This window comes from Scyliorhinus canicula, chromosome 1, assembly GCF_902713615.1.
Source record: "Scyliorhinus canicula chromosome 1, sScyCan1.1, whole genome shotgun sequence".
NCBI classification, from domain to species: domain Eukaryota; kingdom Metazoa; phylum Chordata; class Chondrichthyes; order Carcharhiniformes; family Scyliorhinidae; genus Scyliorhinus; species Scyliorhinus canicula.
Genome location: NC_052146.1, coordinates 171,243,814 through 171,265,617, shown reverse-complemented (window position 1 = coordinate 171,265,617; position 21,804 = coordinate 171,243,814). Strand labels below are relative to the sequence as shown.

Genomic DNA, 21,804 nt, shown 5'->3' with positions numbered 1-21,804 from the left:
AAATATAAAGGTATCCCATTCAAAGCAGAGCAGGTAGTGCCTCCAGTGTGCTGGGAAAAATTTACCCCTCAAATAACATCACCCAAAAAAAATTTCTTCAATAAAACTGGAGACTCCACAATAAAGGAAAATTCAAATAATTCAAAACTGATCTAATATATGTTTGTGGGAATTTGTTATATGTGTCTTGGCGGTTGATTTCTTACATTGCTGCAGTCGCCACACCTCCAAAGCCTCAGCTATTTTCCTTTCTTAATTCCTTCGGGCGTTGGATGCATCCCATCGCACCACGTGACTACTTTAGCATTGCCAACCCTTTAAATATCTCCTCTTGATCTATTTTTATCAGCAGCCGAATTAAGCTCTAAAATTGTCTGTGTTTTGTAAAATGACGCCTATTTGTGGTTTACATATCCGAGGAGTAATGGTTTGAATGCTGCTTGTGTCTTAGAATTGCTGGCGAAATCCAACTTAAGTTGCTCTGCAGCTGATTCCTGCTGTTCCTCATTCTTCCCGATCTTTCCCTGTTTCTTTAAACAAAGTTGAATAAAGAGCAAATTCACTGTCAGTGAAAAGTGAAGGTGTTGCATGGCTGTAACTCAAAGCTGCATCATTTGTATGTTAAGGGTTTGTGTGTCTTGGTCAATCTTCTCATACTTTACAGTATGAGTAACTTTTCATTTCCACATTAGGTGATCAGACTAAAGAACATGTGACTTTCGTCTGTCCCAAGGTCAAAGAGGAAGGACTTGAGGCAATATGATATCTTACTCGCTTCTTCTGAAGGTTGTCATTGTTCCTTCTGAGTGCAACTTCCCTTTTTTAACACGACAGCTACAATAAGATTTTGACTGTTAGCAATGCTGGCCAGGGCTAATTCTTACAAGTCAAAGAGAGCAACACTGTGGCACAGTAGTTAGCACTGCTGCCTCACAGGTCCAGGGACCCGGATTCAATTCCGGCCTCGGGCGACTGCCTGTGCGGAGTCTGCACGTTCTCCCCATGTCTGCGTGGGTTTCCTCCGGGTGCTCCGGTTTCCTCCCACAGTCTAAAGATGTGCAGGCTAGACAGATTGGCTAAATTGCCCATTAGTGTCGAAAACATTAAGAACATAGAACAAGAACATAGGACATTCAGTGCAGAATGAGGCCATTCAACCCATCGAGTCTGCACTGACCCACTTAAGTCCTCACTTCCCCCCTATCCCCGGAACACAATAACCCCATCTCACCTTTTCTGGTCACTAAAGGGCAATTTATCATGGCCAATCCACCTAACCTGCACGTCTTTGTACTGTGGGAGGAAACCGGAGCACCCGGAGGAAATATCACGCAGACACGGGGAGAACGTGCAGACTCCGCACAGACAGTGACCCAGCAGGGAATCGAACCTGGGACCCTGGAGCTGTGAAGCCACAGTGCTATCCACTTGTGCTACCGTGCTGCCCTTACCGTGTTAAGTAGGGTTACGGTGATAGGGTGGAGGCATGGGTGCTCTTTCCAAAGGCCAGTGTAGACTTGATGGGCCGAATGGCCTCCTCCTCATGTGGGGGTATTTCAGCAGGTCATTATTAGGATATTTTCACAGGAAGTAGCTCCCTTCTAAAGATTTTGCACTTGGCTCGGGTGGGAGCACAAGGATTTCATGTAGCCCGCAAGGGTGGAAAGTGGCTTGTGGGGTGACTCAGTTAGGCAGGAGCTGAAATTTTGATTTCCTGCCAGTGGTTTGAGATGCAGAGATTAAGCCTGTGGCTTGTTTATGATGAGTCAGTCCTCACAACATTTGTGGCAGGTCCACACTCTGTATATATTTATATGCATTGAATCTCATTCGTATTAAAACATTCTCTGATAAAGTCCGACCTTCAACACAAAGTTATTGGCAGACATGTTCACGTTCATTTAAAAGTGGCAGGCAAACGTCAATTTTACCAAGTTTTTTGAGGTCAGTGGTTTTCCTTGTTGAACTCTGCAGCACAAGGGAGGGGGGAGGGGGGGCAAACAAATGGCAGCTTGAATGGAGGCTCAGGACTGGCAAGGGTGAGTCAATGGTGAGGGAGGCAGGGGTTGTGGAGTGGAGTCAGGGTTATTGAGGGATGGAACAGGGATCCAAAGGAGGACAGATGATGGGGTTTTGGCATGGAGAAGTGGAAGAGGAAAGGGCCTGGTATGTTGAGTGGGGCAGAGGTGCTGGCAGCTCAGTCAAAATTAAAAAGACAGGGGCCGAAAGGACCACACATGGGTCCATCTCAGGGTGTTGGCTGGCAGAGTCCTTACTGTCCACTGAGAGCGTTCTTGGGGAATGTCCTTTACAATGTACTGAAGGGAGGACCTGTTGAGCCTGGAAGTTCAGCCATGTCTCACAGAAGGATGAGCTAAACACTGAACCCTAACCTCAACGTTCAGTAAAGAGTGACTACAAAGACACATAATTGTCACTTCCACAATTAAGAATGCCTCTAATTTCCCTGTAACCACCAATGCATGTCAACCATTAGGTGTGCCAGTATATTTAGAAACATGCTGTGGGCAGCACGGTAGTATAGTGGATAGCACTGTGACCTCACAGCGTCAGGGTCCCAGGTTCGATTCCCTGCTGGGTCACTGTCTGTGCGGAGTCTGCACGTTCTCCCCGTGTCTGCGTGGGTTTCCTCCGGATGCTCCGGTTTCCTCCCAGAGTCCAAAGACATGCAGGTTAGGTGGATTGGCCATGATAAATTGCCCTTAGTGTCCAAAACGGTTAGGAGGGGTCATTGGGTTAGGAGGATGGAGTGGAAGTGAGGGGTTAAGTGGGTCGGTGCAGACTCGATGGGCCGAAAGGCCTCCTTCTGCACTGTATGTTCTATAATCTGAATCGGAACGCAACATGGCCGGTAGATCCAGGAAGTAGCCACCCAGGATTCCCGATGGCCGTTAGGCCGCGCGAGATTTAACCAGCTGTTGATGGGACACAGTCTCGCACAGTGAAGTGAATTTAAGAACTCACATAGTCGTGCTGATGTCGGATTGATCGACTACCCGACATCCATCAGCCCCACCGAGGGGACCCTTGCTGGTCGCGGTTCAGTGCTGGTCCCCACAAACTGGGACCAGCCACAATGGTACCTGTGTTATGGGACAGCATTTAGAGAACACCAAAGTGCATCATGGAGTTCACGTGATCCACAACGTTTAATAGATTTTGGTTATGGGGAACACAAGGGCCCACTTTACAGGTGTGATGCAACAGAGATCTCAGGTACTTTTAAAACAAAACAATGTCAATTCTATAAATCCAGTTAACATTTTATAAACACACGGTAAACATCTTAGCAACGATCAACTCAAATACTCCCCCCAAAGAATACAGTACTCTATAAGTAACCCTTAATCTTTCCCAGCCACATCCACAAGTTAAGTACCTTCTTGAACAAAGACAGCAGGTTTAAATTCTCTACTGAGAGCAGTTATTACTTTTAAATTAGCAAGTGATCTGAAGACATTCTTTAGATGCAGAGAGAGATCAAAATTACACCTTGTTTGGCTGGATGCAGCTCCAACTCTGAAAACGAAACTAAAACACAGACACACACCAGCTTTATTTTCTCAAAGCGAAAGTAAAAAGCCACAGACCAAAACCCAGCTCCACCCACACTCTGACACCACTGCACCTATTTGATAAACACCCATTTCTGAAAGGTACTCTCACATGACACCTGGGAGGTCTTCACGGTGATCAGAGGCCCCAGCTGGTCAGCCTCGGGACAAGGTGGCACACTGGCCCTAATGCCACCCGGGAACCTTGCCACTGCCAGAATAGCACCCTGGCAGTGCCACCTGGGTACCCTATCAGTGCCACCTGGTGCACGTCTGGCAGTGCCAGGATGCCCAGGTGGCACATCCAGGATTGTGGGGTATGGGTGGTGGGGGGGGGGGGGGCTCAAGGACACCCTGACAGGTGAGTTGGGTAATTGATGGGTGGGGGGGAAGTTGCGTCGGGGTGTTGAGAGATTGGGGCTCCATTTAAAAATGGCATCCTAGTCTCTTCTTGCACTGAGGGGTTCCGCTCGTCAGAGCTCCTTAGTGCAGGAAATTATGCAAAGTGCTGCCTTGGGGGAGGGGGGCGGGGGGGGAGACGATTCCTCACCGCTGCCGGGGGACGGAAACAAAGCAGAGTGCCATTAGATAGCGGAACCGTTCGCGGTGCTACAAGTGGCAAGTCTGACCCTGCTAATCCCAGCCAGAACGGGCTCTGTTTTCATAGAATCATAGAATCCCGACAGAGCAGAAGGAGGCCATTCGGCCCATCGCGTTTGCATTGACCCCCTGAAAGAGCACCCTACCTAGACCCACTCCCCTGCAATCCCATAATCCCACCTAACCTTTGCACACTAAAGGGCAATTTATCATGGTCAACCAACTTAACCTGCACATCTTTGTTCTTTGTAGGAGCGGCCCCCTTTAACTTATCCCTTAATTAATTTCAGTTCTTCTAATTAGTTGATTGGCAATAATATGCCAATTGTCCTCAGTCAGTAATATTCAGGCAGGTTATAACAGATTCATCCTGAGGCCCAGGCTCTGGGGATGTGAGTTCAAATACACTGCATCAAGTGGAATTTAAATATATCCAATTAACATGTCTGGAATTGAAAGCTAGCCTCAGCAATGACGGCCATGAAATTATCATCAATTGTTGTAAAGGTATGACCATGTTCACTGATGTCCTTTGGAAATGTTCTTACCTGGTCCAGTCTAAATGTAACTCCAGACCTCCAGCGATATGGTTGACCCTGAATTAACTCTGAAACAGCCATAATTGAGGATGCTGATCTTGGGCAATGACACCCAGGAAAGAATGAAAAAAGGATGAGGAACCATGTGGCTGCTGCTCTTTTGACTGAACTTGTGGATTTTAGATTTTCCCGCAAAATAGACAAACGCAAAGTCAATACAAACAGCATCTATGCTCTGTAGACAAAAATCCCAATGCACTGCCAGCCATAATTCAAATGAAAACCTATAACATAAACTGAAATCAGTGGAAATAGGCCTGATGACTCATTCACCCACTAGAATTTCCCTTTATTCGGAATGTATGTTGCCACCATTGTATTATCCAGTGAGTTGGAGTTAGGGTGGTACCTTGTGGCTTCCAGTGACAGAATCTTCAAACTTATTACCAAAAGAATGGCAAACATTTTCCCAGACACAGCAGGATTATTTCTCCTACAAATTGTCATACATGAAGGTTAGTTACATCGCATTAATTATGTGGGTCTCCAGGAGTGAATTGACAAAGGAATACCCAGGTATATCCATTTTGACTCCCATATTATGAGGATATAGAGGCACTGCAGAAGGTGCAAAATAGATTGAGGATGGTACAAGAGCTGAGAGCTTATACTTATCAGAAATGAAAACAGACTGAAACCCTTTTTTCAAGAAAAGGGCAGGTGCAGGTGTGACATAATGGAGTTTTATCATAGATTACAGAAGTTACAGTGCAGAAGGAGGCCATTCGGCCCATCGATTCTGCACCGGCCCCTGGAAAGAGCACCCTAACCAAGCCCACACCTCCACCCTATCCCTATAACCCCACCTAACACTAAGGGCAATTTTGGACACTAAGGGCAATTTAGCATGGCCAATCCACCTAACCGGCACATCTTTGGACTGTGGGAGGAAACCGGAGCACCCGGAGGAAATCCACGCACACAAGGGGAGAACATGCAGACTTTACACCGACAGTGACCCAGCCGGGAATCGAACCTGGGACCTTGGAGCTGTGAAGCAATCGTGCTAACCACTATGCTACCCTGGAGTTCTTTAGGTTTATTGCTTAGTGAACGTAAAGAAAGTTCCACTTGGAGGAAAGATCAAAGCTAGGAGCCATAAATCCAATATAGTCACTGATAAATCTAATTACGATTTCAAAAGAAAATTCAGAGAGTTATTAGAATGTGGAACTTGCTACCTCAAGGAGTAGCTGATGCACGTAAGGAGAAACTAGAGTAAGATGTGAGAGAAAAAGAGACAGAATATTATACTGATGGAGTTAAATGAAGAGGAGTGGGACAAGCAGAAATACCACTGTGGATTATTTGGGCTAAGTGACCTGTCTCTTCCCAGGGTCACTGTCCATGTCTAGTTTGCATATTCTCCCCATGTCTGCATGAGTCTCATCCCCGCAACCTAGAAATGGGCAGGGTAGGTGGATTAACCATGCCCCTGAAGTGAAATTTTTTTTTAAATAAAAAAATAAGTGACCTGTTTCTGCTCTATCCAATGTCATTTTATGGCTGGACCTGCCATTCAGGAGTTTACATTTGGTGGCGCAATTGGAGATCAGAGGAATTTCCAGTGGGATAGGGCAATGGCTGACCGTGCACAATCTTGTGCTGTTCAATGCATTACATGGGGATCTGTGAGGAGCTCACCTATTCTTGTGGCAAGGGCAGGCAAGATGTTGCCATCCCCGCCGTTACCTCATGGGATTGTCGGCCTGGTTCTATATTTACAGAGCGCCTGGCAGCCTGTGCAACCCCTTCCATTTGTGCCCAGCTACTGCTCCACCCTTCCACTCTAACCCTCTCCCTTGGTAATGCTCCACACAGCCTGCACTGTAACCACCTGTTTAGCATGCAAATTCGGCAGGTAATTTGGAAGGCAAATGAAATGTTGGCCTTTGTTTCAAGGGGAATGTAGAATAAAAATAAAGGAGTCCTCTTGAAACTATACAAAACACTAGTTAGACTACACCTGGAATACAGTGAACAGTTTTGGTCCCCTTATCTAAGGGAAGATAAACTGATATTGGAGGCAGTCCAGAGAAGGTTCACTAGGTTAATCTCGAGATTTTCTTGGGCTAAACAGCTGGCTTGTAATGGTTCAATTCCTGTACCGGCCTCCCCGAACAGGCGCCGGAATGTGGTGACTAGGGTCTTTTCACAGTAACTTCATTGAAGCCTACTTGTGACAATAAGCAATTATTATTATTAGTGATATCATAGTTGTGTTTTAATTCACCGACTGATCACTAGGAGTCTCACTAGTATATAAGTGAATGTAAAGTCAGCTGACTGGAGAATGCCTGGACGAAGTAAAAGTGAGAGCTTGGGCGGAATTCTCCGACACCCCGCAGGGTCGGGGAATCGCCCGGGGCCGGCGTAAATCCCGCCCCCGCCGTGGCCAGAATTCTCCGCCACCCGGGAATCGGCGGGAGCGGGAATCACGCTCCGTCGATCGGCGTGCCTCCCGCGCCGAACGGCGTGCCCCCCGCGGCCAATTTCTGGCGCGCGATAGGCCGAAGTCCCGCCGCTGACAGGCCTTTCCCGCCGGCGGGAATTGGAGCACCTCTGGTGGCGGCGGGATTGGCGGTGCGAGTGGGCCCCCAGGGTCCTGGGGGGGCAATCGGACCCCCGGGGGTGCCCCCACGGTGGCCTGGCCCACGATCGGGACCCACCGATCAGCGGGCGGGACAGTGACATGGGGGTACTCTTTTTCTTCCGCCACGGCCTCCACCATTGCGGAGGCGGAAGAGACCCTCCCCCACCGCGCATGCACCAGTGGTGACGTCAGCGGCCGCTGACGCACTGGCGCATGTGCCGACCGGCGAAGGCCTTTCGGCCAGGCCCGACGGCAGGCGGCAGGCGCCAAAGGCCGTTGGCACCGGTTTTGCTGCCGGCCAGCGGAGCGGAAACCACTCCGGCGCGGGCCTAGCCCCTAAAGGTGCGGAGCACCTTTGGGGAGGCCCGACGCCAGAGTGGTTGGCGCCACTCCGCTACGCCGGGACCCCCCCTGCCCCGCTGGGTAGGGTTGAATCCTGGCCCTTGTATGTGCATGATGTTGTTGTTATTCATCTGTTGTATAAAGTTTGCCCCCAGTTAATGTTAATAAATTGTTTATAACTTTAACTACAAGAGCTCTTGTAATAAATAAGGCCATCCAGCAAGAACATTACATGGTACCATGGTGGGAAGGTATTAAACACAGAAACAGAAAGCCTATCAGCCTGCCACAGAGATTTGAAGATTTTCCAGACTGCTGGAATAGCAGAATGGAGTTGTTGAAAGCACCAAATAGTCTCAGCTTTCATGGTAATGTGGACAGCAACTGAAAAGTGTTTAAATAACAATTTAATTTGTTTCTTATGCAGTAAATTTAGATGATCAATGCTCCTAACAGCGGCAGGGGCAGAAGCAATTGCTGTGTTTAATATGTTTACATTTGCAAAAAAAAGGCAGGGATGTTCCTGCAGCTCCTTGCACACCAGCAAACAGGTTAAAGATCAGGACAAAGTATTTCTGTGTATAAGATGTGGTCAAAGGCACAAATTAAGGCAGTGTCCAGCGTTTGGCACGTTTTGTTCCAGATGCAAAGGAAAAGAATCACTGTGCTCAGAACTGTTATTCGAAGCTCAACCCCAGACCAGTCAGCACAGTGGAAGACACTGTCTCCACTGATGAAACATCATTGTTTGTTGGAGTTATAACACAGAAGCATAAATTTTTGGAGACATCAAAAAATGCCCCAGCAGTTTAACAAAATGCAAACTAATACTCCATGTAAAATTAATGAGGTTGATGAGGACAAATGGCTACTACCACTTGAAGTGAATGGTACAGTGGACCAATTGAAGTTAGACACTGGTGCCAAAGCCAATTTAATCTGCATGACTGATTTTAAAAATCTAAAAATTCAACCGATTAGAAGAAATCACAAAATATCTGAGAGATTTCAATGGTCCAAGCATTAAATGTTATGGTGAACAACACCGTTTATTCTGTCCCATTCTGTATTGTATCGAGGGATTGGATTCATTATTAGGTGATCAGTGCTGTGAAGAATTAGGTCCAGTGCAGTTGGCATATAGCATCCACAATGGATTGGGTCAACACTCCAATGATTCAGAGAACAATATCAGCAAATTCAGCAATGTGTTCACAGGGTTTGGCACACTGCCATTCACCTGCAAGATACAACTCAAAGAGGATGCAAAACCTGTGATACAGACACCATGAAGAGTGCCTGCACCTCTTCAGGATTGCCTCAAAAAGGAGGTAGACAGAATGAAAAAAATCCAAGTAATCAGAAAAATAGAAGAACCTACCGACTGGGTAAACTCCATGGTTTGCGAAAAGAAAAAGATTGCCGATATTCGCATACACATTGGTCCTAAAGATCATAGCAAGAATATCAAAAGAGAACATTACCAAATACGAAGGCAGGCGGAAATCACATCTAAGATGGCTGGTGCACAATTCTTTATGAAAATTTGCTGCATTCAGAGGTTGATGATGAAGTTTCAACAATATGACTTCAATATGACTTCAATCTCATCTACACACCAGGCAAATGTTTCTTCTTAGCAGATGCATTATTGCGAGCGCTGATGCAAAGTATTGGTGGTGAGGCTGCTGAGGATATGGATCTGCATGTCAATCTTATTTCCACACTACTACCAGTACCAGATGTGAAACTACGTCAGATCCAAGAAGAGACCAGAAATGATCAAACTCTTCAAGAGGTGATGAGGAACATCAACTCACATTGGCCCAACGTTGCGGCGGGGGGGTGGGGGGGGGGCAATCACGATCATATGTTTTGGTCCTGTCCAAAGCTAGGGGAGTACTGGAAGGAGGTGTTTAGGGTAATTTCCAAAGTGGTGCACGTGAAATTGGACCCGGGTCCCTGGGAGGCCATATTCGGGGTGTCAGACCAGCCGGGGTTGGAAACGGGTGCGGAGGCAGATATCATAGCCTTCGCCTCGTTGATCGCCCGAAGGCGGATCCTGCTGGGATGGAGAACAGCCTCTCCACCCTGTGCCCTGGCGTGGCGAGGGGACATGTTGGAATACTTGACCCTTGAGAAGGTTAAGTTCGAACTGAGGGGAAGCTCGGAGGGGTTCTACAAGTCATGGGCACTAGTTATTATGCACTTTCAAGAACTGGATAACATTGAATGTTCGTTGTGTGGGGGGGGGGGGAGGGTGGGGGGGAGGGGGGTGCGGGGGGCTGTGTATGTTAAAGATGGCTATGGGTAATTCCTGATTCCTTTTTTCTTCTTTCTCATTTGTTTATGTTAACATGCGGGCTGATGTCTGGGCATGGTGGGAGGATGGGATCATTGTTACTGTTATGGGGTTTGAGATATTTGTTGTTGGCTATTGATTGTTGTTGGGTGTAAATTCGGGAGAAAAATTGTGAAAAAGGAGGAGAATAAAAATATTATTTTTTTAAACTCACATTGGCCCAGAGGTCAATGTATGGAGTTCTACAATCTACAATATAAGGTTGTTTCCCCTTGTGGGAGAGCCTAGGACCAGAGGGCATAAGCTCGGAGTAAGGGGTCGCCCATTTAAGAATAAATGAGTACGAATTTCTTCTCTCAGAGGGTAGTAACTCTTTAAGTTAATAGAAACATAGAAAATAGTTGCAGCTGGATGCCATTTGGTCCTTTGAGCCTGCTCCACCATTCATTTAAATAACTTTCCCCCCATATCTTTTGATCCAATTCTCCCCAAGTGCTATGTCTATTGAAAACATGCAGGGTGGGATTATCCAGCCCGCTGCACCCGCTTTTGGGTGCAGCATGCCTCCACCAGCAGCGCCAGTGTGCCACTCCCAGAAGCCGGCCAATGGGGTTTCCCATTGTGGCCACCCCTACACCGTCGGAAAACTCATGGGTGTGGGTACGCTGCCAGTAAAACGGAGGATCCCACCAGCGGAGAATCCTGTCTGCTTCCTGTGGTAATGATTTCCACAGACCGACCACTCTCTGGGTGAAGATGTTTCTCCTCATCTCTGTCCTAAATAGTCTACCCCGTATCCTAAGACTGTGACCCCTGATTCTGGACACACCCACCATTGGGAACATCCTTCCTGTGTCTACCCTGTCTAGTCCTGTGAGAATTTTATAGGCTTCTATGAGACCCCCCTCACTCTTCTTAAATCCAGCGAGATAATCCTATCCTATTCGACTCTTCTCAGTTCCCTCATCTGCCTAGCTCCCCACTGCTAACAGGCCAGGAGGATTTATCCTTGCATGTCACCTTGGCCAGAACCTATGGTGTCACCACATGGAAGCTATTTTATTCCCCTTCCAGTTTGCTCTGCTCATGATAAATGAAAAACTAAGCTTCTCGTATGAGTAATGGCTGAGGACTCTGGGTCTATACTCGTTGGAGTTTAGAAGGCTGAGGGGGGATTTTATTGAGACTTACGGGATACTGCGTGGCCTGGTTAGAGTGGACGTTGAGAGAATGTTTCCACTTGTAGGAAAAACGAGAAGCAGAGGACACCATCTCAGACTAAAGGGATGCTCCTTTAAAACAGAGATAGAACATAGAACAGTACAGCCCCTTCGGCCCTCAATGTTGTGCCGAGCCATGATCACCCTACTCAAACCCACGTATCCACCCTATACCCATAACCCAACAACCCCCCCCTTAACCTTACTTTTATTAGGACACTACGAGCAATTTTAGCATGGCCAATCCACCTAACCCGCACATCTTTGGACTGTGGGAGGAAACCGGAGCACCCGGAGGAAACCCACGCACACAGGGGGAGGACGTGCAGACTCCACACAGACAGTGACCCAGCCGGGAATCGAACCTGGGACCCTGGAGCTGTGAAGCATTTATGCTAACCACCATGCTACCCTGCTGCTGTCAAGATGAGAAGGAATTTCTTCAGACAGAGTGTGGTAAATCTGTGGAACTCTTTGCCCCAGAAGGTTGTGGAGGCCAATTCACTGAGTGTCTTTAAGACAGAGATAGATAGGTTTTTGATCAAAAAGGGGATCGGGGGTTATGGGGAGAAGGCAGGAGAATGGGGATGAGAAAAATATCAGTCATGATTGATTGGTGAAGAGACTTCCGGGTGTGCATTATGGAGTGAGTGTGCACACAGAGGCAGCTCCTGCCTAAGATTGCAGAAAAGAGCTCTTTTTTGGGCAGCACGGGTTGGAATTTCGATGAAAAGGCGTGGGGGAAGGTTCAAGGAGTATTTTCCCCCAGGAATAGGATGTTTCTTGGTTATCAGACCCTTAGAAACAGTGCAGGATTTGTCTGAACAGCAACAAACAAAAGCAAGCATGCTAGCGGGGGAAGGGCCAGCTTATAGGTCTCAAGCTGACCTGAGGGCCTTTATGAAAGCTGAATTCCAGCAGCAGAGGGAAGAACTGTGAAAAGATCTCACCAAGGCCATTAAAGAAGCGGAGACGGACTTCCGGTAGCGGTGATGCGGAGCTAAGCCGCACGTTCAGTGGCTCCCACTATTTTCGGACTTTGGGGCTCTTTTAAGGGCTCGCAGTGGTGCTGTTTGGGCTTTTCCCCGTGGGGGAACACTCCTTCTCAGATTCTCCACCGGTGGATGGCCTGGACTAGGAGTGGAGCGGTCAGAAAATCGGCTTTGTAGGTGCGGCACCGCAGCTCCCGCTACTTAAGGACTTTTGGGCCGATTTGAGGGCCTCAAACAGTGCTGTCTCAACGAATCCCGGTGGGGGAAGGTGTCTAGAGGCGCATTCCCCATAATTTATGGTGCTCACCCGGAGTGGGGCAAGGGAAAAAGCTGCAGCAGCTCCCCAAGAAAAGCGGAGGAAGCAGGACAAAATGGCGGCCGGCGGAACACCCAAGGACTGGTGGAAGTGGGCGCAGGAGCAGCAGGCCTCTCTTCTGCGCTGTTTTGCGGAGCTGAAGGCTGAGTTGCTGGACTCCCTGAATGCGACTACCAACAAGCTGCTTGGGACCCAGGCGGCCCAGGAGGCGTCTATTCGGGAATTGCAGCAGCAGGCCGCTGAGCGGGAGGAGGAGGCCGTGGTCCTCGTGGGGAAAGTGGAGTTGCACGAGGCACTTCACAAAAAGTGGCAAGACCGCTTGGAGGAGCTGGACGCTCGCACGAGGCGAAAGAATTTGAGGATCCTGGGCCTGGCGGAGGGGCTGGAAGGGTCGGATCTCCCGTCGTACGTGACCACGATGTTGAGCTCGTTGATGGGAGCGGGGTCCTTCCATTTGCCCCTGGAGCTGGAGGGAGCTCACAGAGTGCTGGCCAGGAGGCCTAAGGCAAATGAACCCCCGCGGGCGGTGCTGGTGCGGTTCCATCGATTTAGTGACCGGGAGTGTGTGCTGCGCTGGGCCAAGAAAGAGAGGAGCAGCGAGTGGGGGAATTCGATAGTGCGGGTCTGCCGGGACTGGGGTGCGGAGGTGGCGGGGCGGCGGGCCGGGTTCAGCCGGGCGAAGGCGGTGCTACATGCCGGGCAGGTCAGATTTGGAATGCTGCAGCCTGCGCGTCTGTGGGTGACATATAGGGACCGGCGCCACTGCTTCGGGTCCCCGGAGGAGGCGTGGGCCTTTGTGCAGGCGGAGGGGCTGGACTCGAGCTGGGGTCTGGGGACACGCTATGGCCGTTGCTGTTTTTGCTGTTGCTGTTCTTCAATTTTGACACGTGTTTTTTTTATGCTGGTTTTCTTTTTGCTCTGTTTCCGGGTGGGTTTGTCTGTTGGGTATGGGTGTGGGGTAAGTGGGGAACGTTGGGGGCATGTGCTTCATATGTTCTCTTCGGTACGGGGCTGGGGGTTGGGGTGAAACTGGATTTTGAGGAGCTGCGTCAGAAGGGTGGGGTGTGGCAGTGTGAAAGCGCGGGCTTTCCTCTGGTTGTCCGCGCTGCGGGGCAGGGGGGGTGGAGCTGGAGGTGGGGGCGTGGCCTCTACTGGTTTTCTTTCCCACGCTGAAGCGGGGCCAAGGAGGTGTGGCAAGAGGGGGATGACCCCATGCCGGGAGGAGATGGGTTTTGGCAGGAGCAGCCGGGTCAGCAGAAGTCAGCTGACTCACGGAAGTACCATGGAGGGTGCGTCGCGGCTAGGAGGGGTCCTAGCCTGGGGGGGTGGGTGGGATACCGGGTTGCTGCTGGAATGGCCAGGAAGGAGCTGGCATGGGCCGGGGGGGTAGAGGAGAGGCGTTATCGCCATGGGGAACAGGTCAGGCGGGGCGAGCTGGCCTGGGGCGAGCAGTCGATAAGCTATGGCTAGCCGGCGGGGGAGAGGGGCAGGTTGCCCTCTGATCCGTCTGATTACCTGGAACGTGAGGGGGCTGAATGGGCCGGTTAAGAGAACTAGGGTATTTTCTCATCTGAAGGGGCTGAAGTTGGACGTGGCTATGTTCCAGGTGACCCACTTGAAGGTGGCGGACCAGGTTCGTCTGAGGAAGGGGTGGGTGGGGCAGGTTTTTCACTCAGGATTGGACGCGAAGAACCGGGGGGTGGCGATTCTGGTGGGGAAGAGGGTGGCGTTCGAGGCGGCTGAGGTGGTGTCGGACAAGGAGGGCAGATATATTATGGTGAAGGGTAGGCTGCAGGGAGAGAAGGTGGTGCTGGTTAATGTATATGCCCCGAATTGGGATGATGCCGGCTTCATGAGGCGCTTGTTGGGCCGCATTCCGGACCTAGAGGCAGGGGGCCTGATCATGGGGGGAGACTTTAACACAGTGCTGGATCCCCCACTGGACCGGTCCAGTTCAAGGACGGGTAGGAGACCGGCTGCGGCCAAAGTACTGAGGGGGTTTATGGACCAGATGGGAGGGGTGGATCCCTGGAGGTTTGGGAGGCCGAGAGCGCGGGAGTATTCCTTTTTCTCCCATGTCCATAGGGTCTATTCCCGAATAGATTTTTTCATCCTGAGCAGGGGATTGATCCCGAAGGTGCAGGATGCAGAGTATTCGGCCATAGCAATTTCAGACCATGCTCCGCACTGGGTTGATCTGGAGATGGGGGAGGCGCGGGACCAGCGCCCGCTCTGGCGCCTGGATGTGGGGCTGCTGGCTGATGAGGAGGTGTGTAGGAGGGTCCGGGGAAGTATTGAGGGGTATCTTGATACCAACGACACGGGGGAGGTCTGGGTGGGGATGGTCTGGGAGGCTCTGAAAGCAGTGATCCGGGGGGAGCTGATCTCCATACGGACCCATAGGGAAAGGAGGGAGAGGAAGGAGAGGGAGAGACTGGTGGGGGAGCTCCTGGATGTGGACAGGAGATACGCGGAGGCACCGGAGGAGGGGTTGCTGGGGGAACGGCGTAGTTTGCAGGCCAAATTTGACTTGTTGACCACCAGAAAGGCAGAGACACAGTGGAGGAGGTCGCAGGGCGCGGTATATGAGTATGGGGAGAAGGCGAGCAGGATGTTGGCGCATCAGCTCCGCAGGCGGGATGCGGCTAGGGAAATTGGTGGAGTGACGGATAGGGGTGGAAATGTAATGCAGAAGGGGACAGAAGTAAATGGGGTCTTTAGGGACTTCTACGAGGAACTGTACCGGTCAGAACCTCCGATGGGGAGAGGGGGGATGGAGAGCTTCATGAACAGGCTATGCTTCCCAAGGGTTCAAGAGGAGCTGGTAGAGGGGCTGGGGGCGCCGATAGAGTTGGAGGAGCTAGTCAGGGGGATCGGGCAAATGCAGTCAGGTAAGGCGCCGGGGCCGGACGGGTTCCCGGTGGAATTTTATAAAAAGTATGCGGATCTGGTGGGCCCCCTGTTGGTGCGAGCCTTCAATGAGGCATGGGAGGGGGGGGCTTTGCCCCCGACGATGTCGCGGGCACTGATCTCTCTGATCCTGAAGCGGGATAAGGACCCCTTGCAGTGTGGATCATACAGGCCTATCTCGCTCCTCAATGTTGACGCTAAGTTGCTGGCGAAGATCCTGGCCACCAGGATAGAGGACTGTGTGCCAGGGGTGATACATGAGGATCAGACAGGATTTGTCAAGGGACGGCAGCTCAACACGAATGTGCGGAGACTACTAAATGTTATTATGATGCCGGCAGTGGAGGGGGAGGCTGAGATAGTGGTGGCGCTGGATGCGGAGAAAGCATTTGATAGAGTTGAGTGGGGGTACCTGTGGGAGGTGCTGGGGCGGTTCGGATTCGGGGAGGGATTCATCAAATGGGTGAAGCTGCTCTACGCGGCTCCGATGGCGAGTGTAGTTACCAATGGAAGGAGATCGGAGTACTTTAGGCTCTACCGTGGGACCAGGCAGGGGTGCCCCCTGTCCCCCTTGCTCTTTGCACTGGCGATTGAACCTTTGGCTATGGCGTTGAGGGAGTCAGGGAGATGGAGGAGTCTGGTGCGGGGTGGGGAGGAACATCGTGTATCGCTGTATGCGGACGACCTGCTGTTGTATGTGGCGGATCCAGAAGGGGGAATGCCGGGGGTGATGGAGCTGTTAGCGGAATTTGGGGGCTTCTCGGGCTATAAGTTAAATTTAGGCAAGAGTGAGGTATTTGTAGTACACCCGGGTGATCAGGAGGAGGGAATCGGGAGACTCCCATTTAAGAGGGCAGTGAAGAGTTTCAGATACCTGGAGGTGCAGGTGGCCAGGAGTTGGGGGACTCTCCATAAGCTTAATTTTACCAGGCTGGTGGAGCAGATGGAAGAGGAATTTAAAAGGTGGGACATGGTGCCGCTATCGTTGGCGGGTAGAGTGCAGTCCGTCAAAATGACGGTTCTCCCGAGGTTCTTGTTCCTTTTTCAGTGTTTGCCCATCTTTATCCCGAGGGCCTTTTTTAGAAGGGTGACTAGCAGCATCATGAGCTTTGTTTGGGTGCATGGGACCCCGAGGGTGAAGAGGGTCTTCTTGGAGCGGGGTAGAGATGGTGGGGGGCTGGCGTTACCCAATCTCTCGGGGTATTATTGCGCGGCCAATGTGTCGATGGTGCGTAAGTGGGTAATGGAGGGGGAGGGGGCAGCATGGAAACGGATGGAGAGGGCGTCCTGTGGCGATACAAGCCTGGGGGCCCTGGTAACGGCGCCGTGGCCGTTCCCTCCTACGAGGTATACCATGAGTCCGGTGGTGGCGGCTACCCTCAAGATTTGGGGGCAGTGGAGGCGCCATAGGGGAGAAGTGGGGGGCTCGATGGAGGCTCCGTTAAGGGGGAACCATAGGTTTGTCCCGGGGAACATTGATGGGGGATTTCAGGGTTGGCACAGAGAGGGCATCAGACAGCTGAGGGACCTGTTTATTGATGGGAGGTTTGCGAGCCTGGGGGAGTTGGAGGAGAAATTTGGGCTCCCCCCGGGGAACATGTTCAGGTATCTGCAGGTAAAGGCATTTGCTAGGCGGCAGGTGGAGGGATTCCCTTCGCTTCCCGCGAGGGGGGTGAGCGACAGGGTGCTTTCGGGGGTCTGGGTCGGAGAGGGGAAGATATCTGATATCTACAAGGTTATGCAGGAGGCGGAGGAGGCGTCAGTAGAGGAGCTGAAAACGAAGTGGGAGGGGGAACTGGGGGAACAGATCGAAGACGGGACATGGGCTGATGCCCTGGAGAGGGTTAATTCTTCCTCCTCGTGTGCGCGGCTTAGCCTCATCCAATTCAAGGTGCTGCACCGGGCCCACATGACTGGGACGAGGATGAGTAGGTTCTTTGGGGGTGAGGACAGGTGTGTCAGGTGCTCGGGGAGTCCAGCGAACCATGCCCATATGTTCTGGGCATGCCCGGCACTGGAGGAGTTCTGGAAGGGGGTGGCGAGGACGGTGTCGAGGGTGGTGGGATCCAGGGTCAAGCCAGGATGGGGACTCGCGATTTTTGGGGTTGGGGTGGAGCCGGGAGTGCAGGAGGCGAAAGAGGCCGGTGTGCTGGCCTTTGCGTCCCTAGTAGCCCGGCGAAGGATCTTGCTACAATGGAAGGATGCGAGGCCCCCAAGCGTGGAGACCTGGATCAATGACATGGCGGGTTTCATTAAGCTAGAGAAGGTCAAATTCGCCCTGAGAGGGTCGGTACAAGGGTTCTTTAGGCGGTGGCAACCTTTCCTCGACTTTCTGGCTCAACGATAGGGTACGGGGACAGCAGCAGCAGCAACCCGGGGAGGGAAAAGGGGAGGGAAAAGGGGGGGGGGCCGACAATGACTATGTTTGTTTATTTAATTTTAATATTTTTTAAGTTCTTTTGTTGTTCATTAGGGTTGGGGGGTGGGGGGATGTGATACATGCGCCGATACGGTCTGGGGGTGTCACAGTTATTATGGGTTATTTTGTTGCATTTCATTGTTTGTCGTTATGTTTTATATTTTCTGTAAAAAATTCCAATAAAAATTATATTTAAAAAAAAATGATTGATTGGTGGAGCAGACTCGATGGGCCGAAGGACCTAATTCTGCTCCTCTGTCTTATGGTCTTATATAATTTAAACAGATTTTGCACTCAATCCCCATTTACACCGACTGTTTAACATGAGCAGATTGAGCAATGTAGGCCATAGGGGGGGTTCCGGTGGTGGAGGCAGCTGTTCATTGGCCATCGACGTGATCTTCCAGACACTTCAAAGGCAAAGGCCATTTGCTATGCCTGCGAGTGCATCGTTCATCACAGGGGGTGGTTTTTGGCGGGATGGGAAAATCCCTCCAGCAGGAAGGGCAGGAAAATCCTGCCTGTAGTCATCAGGAAGTTAGAATCAGACCGAATTCAGTTCCACAGACTGAAGAGTTTTGCTGCCTTGAATGTTTTTGCTCTTGTTTTAACATTGTAACATGGCTGTTGTTGTCTTCTTTAGGCTCTGGGGAATCATGAATTTGATAATGGGGTGGACGGCCTCTTGGGCCCCTTTCTTCAGAACGTTTCCTTCCCAGTGCTGAGTGCGAATCTCAAAGCAGATCAACAGTTATCACAACAGATCTTCGGCTACTACCAGCCTTTTAAGATCCTGACTGTCAATGGGCAGAAGATTGGTGTGGTTGGATACACCACCAAAGAAACGACAATACTTTCAAATCCAGGTAGGTACCGTTTGAAGCTGAGGCTCACTGTGTTGTGGAGCTTTGAAAAGGACACCAATTTTTAAAAATATATTCCAGGGCCCCATCTAATCTTCGAGGATGAAGTTGAAGCCGTGCAACGGGAAGTTGACAAACTCACAGTTCTGGGGGTTAACAAGATTATCGCCCTGGGTCATGCAGGATTCGAGATGGACAAAGAAATTGCAAAGAAAGTGAGAGGGGTCGATGTTGTCGTGGGAGGACATACCAACACTTTTCTTTACACAGGTAAACGTCTCAGCCAACTCTCTCTGTCAGGTGTACCAAAATTCTAGAATCTCACAGCAGGAGGCCATTTTGTCCATTGTCCATGCATCAGCTGTTTGAAAGAGCCACTAATTAGTCCCATTCTCATTCATACTCATTCCCCACAGAGCAGCAAATAATTCACCTTCAAGATTAAAACAAATTCTCTTTTGATGGTTAGTAATGACTCTCCTTTCATTGCTTTTTCAGACAGTGCTCTCTAGATGATAACAACCCACTCTGGAACAAAAGCTCATGCACAAAGGAATCTTCAAATGACACATTCCATGTAATGCCTTGATTTGAATGTGTTATTTGCCAGGGTTTAGAGAACCCCAAAGTGTATCATGGAGTTCACCTGACTGACATCCATTCGACCCTGTCCGATTGTATCATCATTTATATAGCCATTTTAGTACTTCCCAATTTATCTCGGCAAACTTGCCCATGTGATATCAATAACTCTTTCAGGTCAGTTCGTTTCTCCTCTGGAAGGTAACTCAACAATTTATCCCAAATTTTAAGAACATCTTGTTTTCCAATTTAATTTGAGGTATGTCAAATTCACAGTCATCTGGATTTGGTTTGTCACTTTGAGTTAGAATCATTAAAACCTCCTCCTTTTTCTCTCCCCTTTCAAAGTACCTTTTAAGCATATTCACATGGCACACTCGGTGAGTCTTCCTTTTATCTGGTGTTTTTACCACATAATTCACCTCACTTAATTTCCTTTCAATCTGATAAGGTCCACAAAACCTAGCTTTTAAAGGTTCCCCTACCACTGGTAACAACACTAAAACTTTATCCCCAATGGCAAAACTACAAACTTTGGATTTCTTGTCCGCTATTCGTTTCATCACATTTTGTGCAACTTTTAAATGTTGTCTCGCCAATTCACCTGCTCTATTTAATCGTCCCCTAAAATTTGACACGTAATCCATAGAACATAGATAGAACAGTACAGCACAGAACAGGCCCTTCGGCCCTCGATGTTGTGCCGAACAATGATCACCCTACTTAAACCCACGTAACCCGTATCCCAACAATCCCCCCATTAACCTTACACTACGGGCAATTTAGCATGGCCAATCCACCTAACCCGCACATCTTTGGACTGTGGGAGGAAACCGGAGCACCCGGAGGAAACCCACGCACACACGGGGAGGACGTGCAGACTCCACACAGACAGTGACCCAGCCGGGAATCGAACCTGGGACCCTGGAGCTGTGAAGCATTGATGCTAACCACCATGCTACCGTGCTGCCCAATATATGCAGGTGGCTGAAAAGTGGGCAGAAGTTCATCAAGTAGTATGCCAGCAAGGTATAGAATGGAGGTGTTGCGAGTTGCACATGAGGTACCAGTGGGAGGTCATTTGGGATGTAATTTCCCATTTCTCATTCACCAATTTTTCCTCAGTCAATTTAAGTGGTCCTCTTACCTCATGACCAAACATTTGTTCAAAAGGACTGAATTTGGTTGACTCAATAGGTGCATCCCTAGTTGCAAACAGTACGGATGGAATTTCTTTATCCCAATCCTCTGGATAATCATAACAATAAGCCCTCAACATTGTCTTTAATGTCTGATCCCACCTTTCTAATGCTCCCTGCAATTCTGGATGGTACGCAGTTGATTTAAATTGTTTTATTCCTAAGCTAGCCATAACTTCTTTAAATAACCTTGAGGTAAAATTTGATCCTTGATCAGATTGTATTTCTGTGGGTAGTCCATATCGAGTAAAGAATTTAAGTAACTCCTCCACAATCTTTTTAGCTGCAATATTGCATACTGGAATAGCCTCTGGAAACCGAGTAGACACATCCATTATAGTCAAAAGATATTGGTTCCCACTTTTCGTTTTAGGAAGTGGTCCTACGCAATCAATTAAGACCCTTATAAAAGGTCCTCAAATACTAGGATGGGTATTAAGGACGCTGGTTTTATCACTGCTTGAGGTTTCCCTATCACTTGACATGTGTGACATGATTGACAAAATTTAACTACATCTTTATGTAGTCCAGGACAATGAAAATGTTTCTGGATTTTAGCTTGAGTTTTCCTTATTCCCAAATGACCTCCCACTGGTACCTCATGTGCAACTCGCAACACCTCCATTCTATACCTTGCTGGCATACTACTTGATGAACTTCTGCCCACTTTTCAGCCACCTGCATATATTGGGCAGCATGGTAGCATGGTGGTTAGCATAAATGCTTCACAGCTCCAGGGTCCCAGGTTCGGTTCCCGGCTGGGTCACTGTCTGTGCGGAGTCTGCACGTCCTCCCCGTGTGTGCGTGGGTTTCCTCCGGGTGCTCCGGTTTCCTCCCACAGTCCAAAGATGTGCGGGTTAGGTGGATTGGCCATGCTAAATTGCCCGTAGTGTCCTAAAAAAAAGTAAGGTTGGGAGGGGGCGGTTGTTGGGTTACGGGTATAGGGTGGATACGTGGGTTTGAGTAGGGTGATCATTGCTCGGCACAACATCGAGAGCTGAAGGGCCTGTTCTGTGCTGTACTGTTCTATGTTCTATGTTCTAAAGGTCTCCATTTTCTCATCAAGACATTACTTTTACGGTAATAACACTCTGGTATGCACTCAGATTACTCTTCCGTATATGCTTTCTGGTGCATCCGTTTTATTCCTATGTCTTTCTGTTATAACTCCGCCAATTTTCCTGAACTTAAAATATCCGCCTCATCCTCCATCTGTTCTTGTTCTTTTTCAACCATCTGATCAAAAATTGTTTCTGATAATTGCACTTCAACTTCATCTTCGCTCTTTGATT

The 21,804-nt window shown here is 49.6% G+C and overlaps 1 protein-coding gene across 2 annotated transcripts in view; it reads left to right on the top strand.

Annotated features, from left to right (window-relative positions):
• Positions 1 to 21,804, top strand: part of LOC119969310 (5'-nucleotidase-like) — a 110,996-nt gene that overhangs the window by 41,038 nt on the left and 48,154 nt on the right. For both annotated transcript variants that reach the window (XM_038802784.1, XM_038802773.1), the window contains exons 2-3: positions 18,512 to 18,734; positions 18,813 to 19,001. In XM_038802784.1, coding sequence (XP_038658712.1) covers positions 18,512 to 18,734; positions 18,813 to 19,001 — 412 coding nt within the window. The remainder of the gene's footprint in view (positions 1 to 18,511; positions 18,735 to 18,812; positions 19,002 to 21,804) is intronic.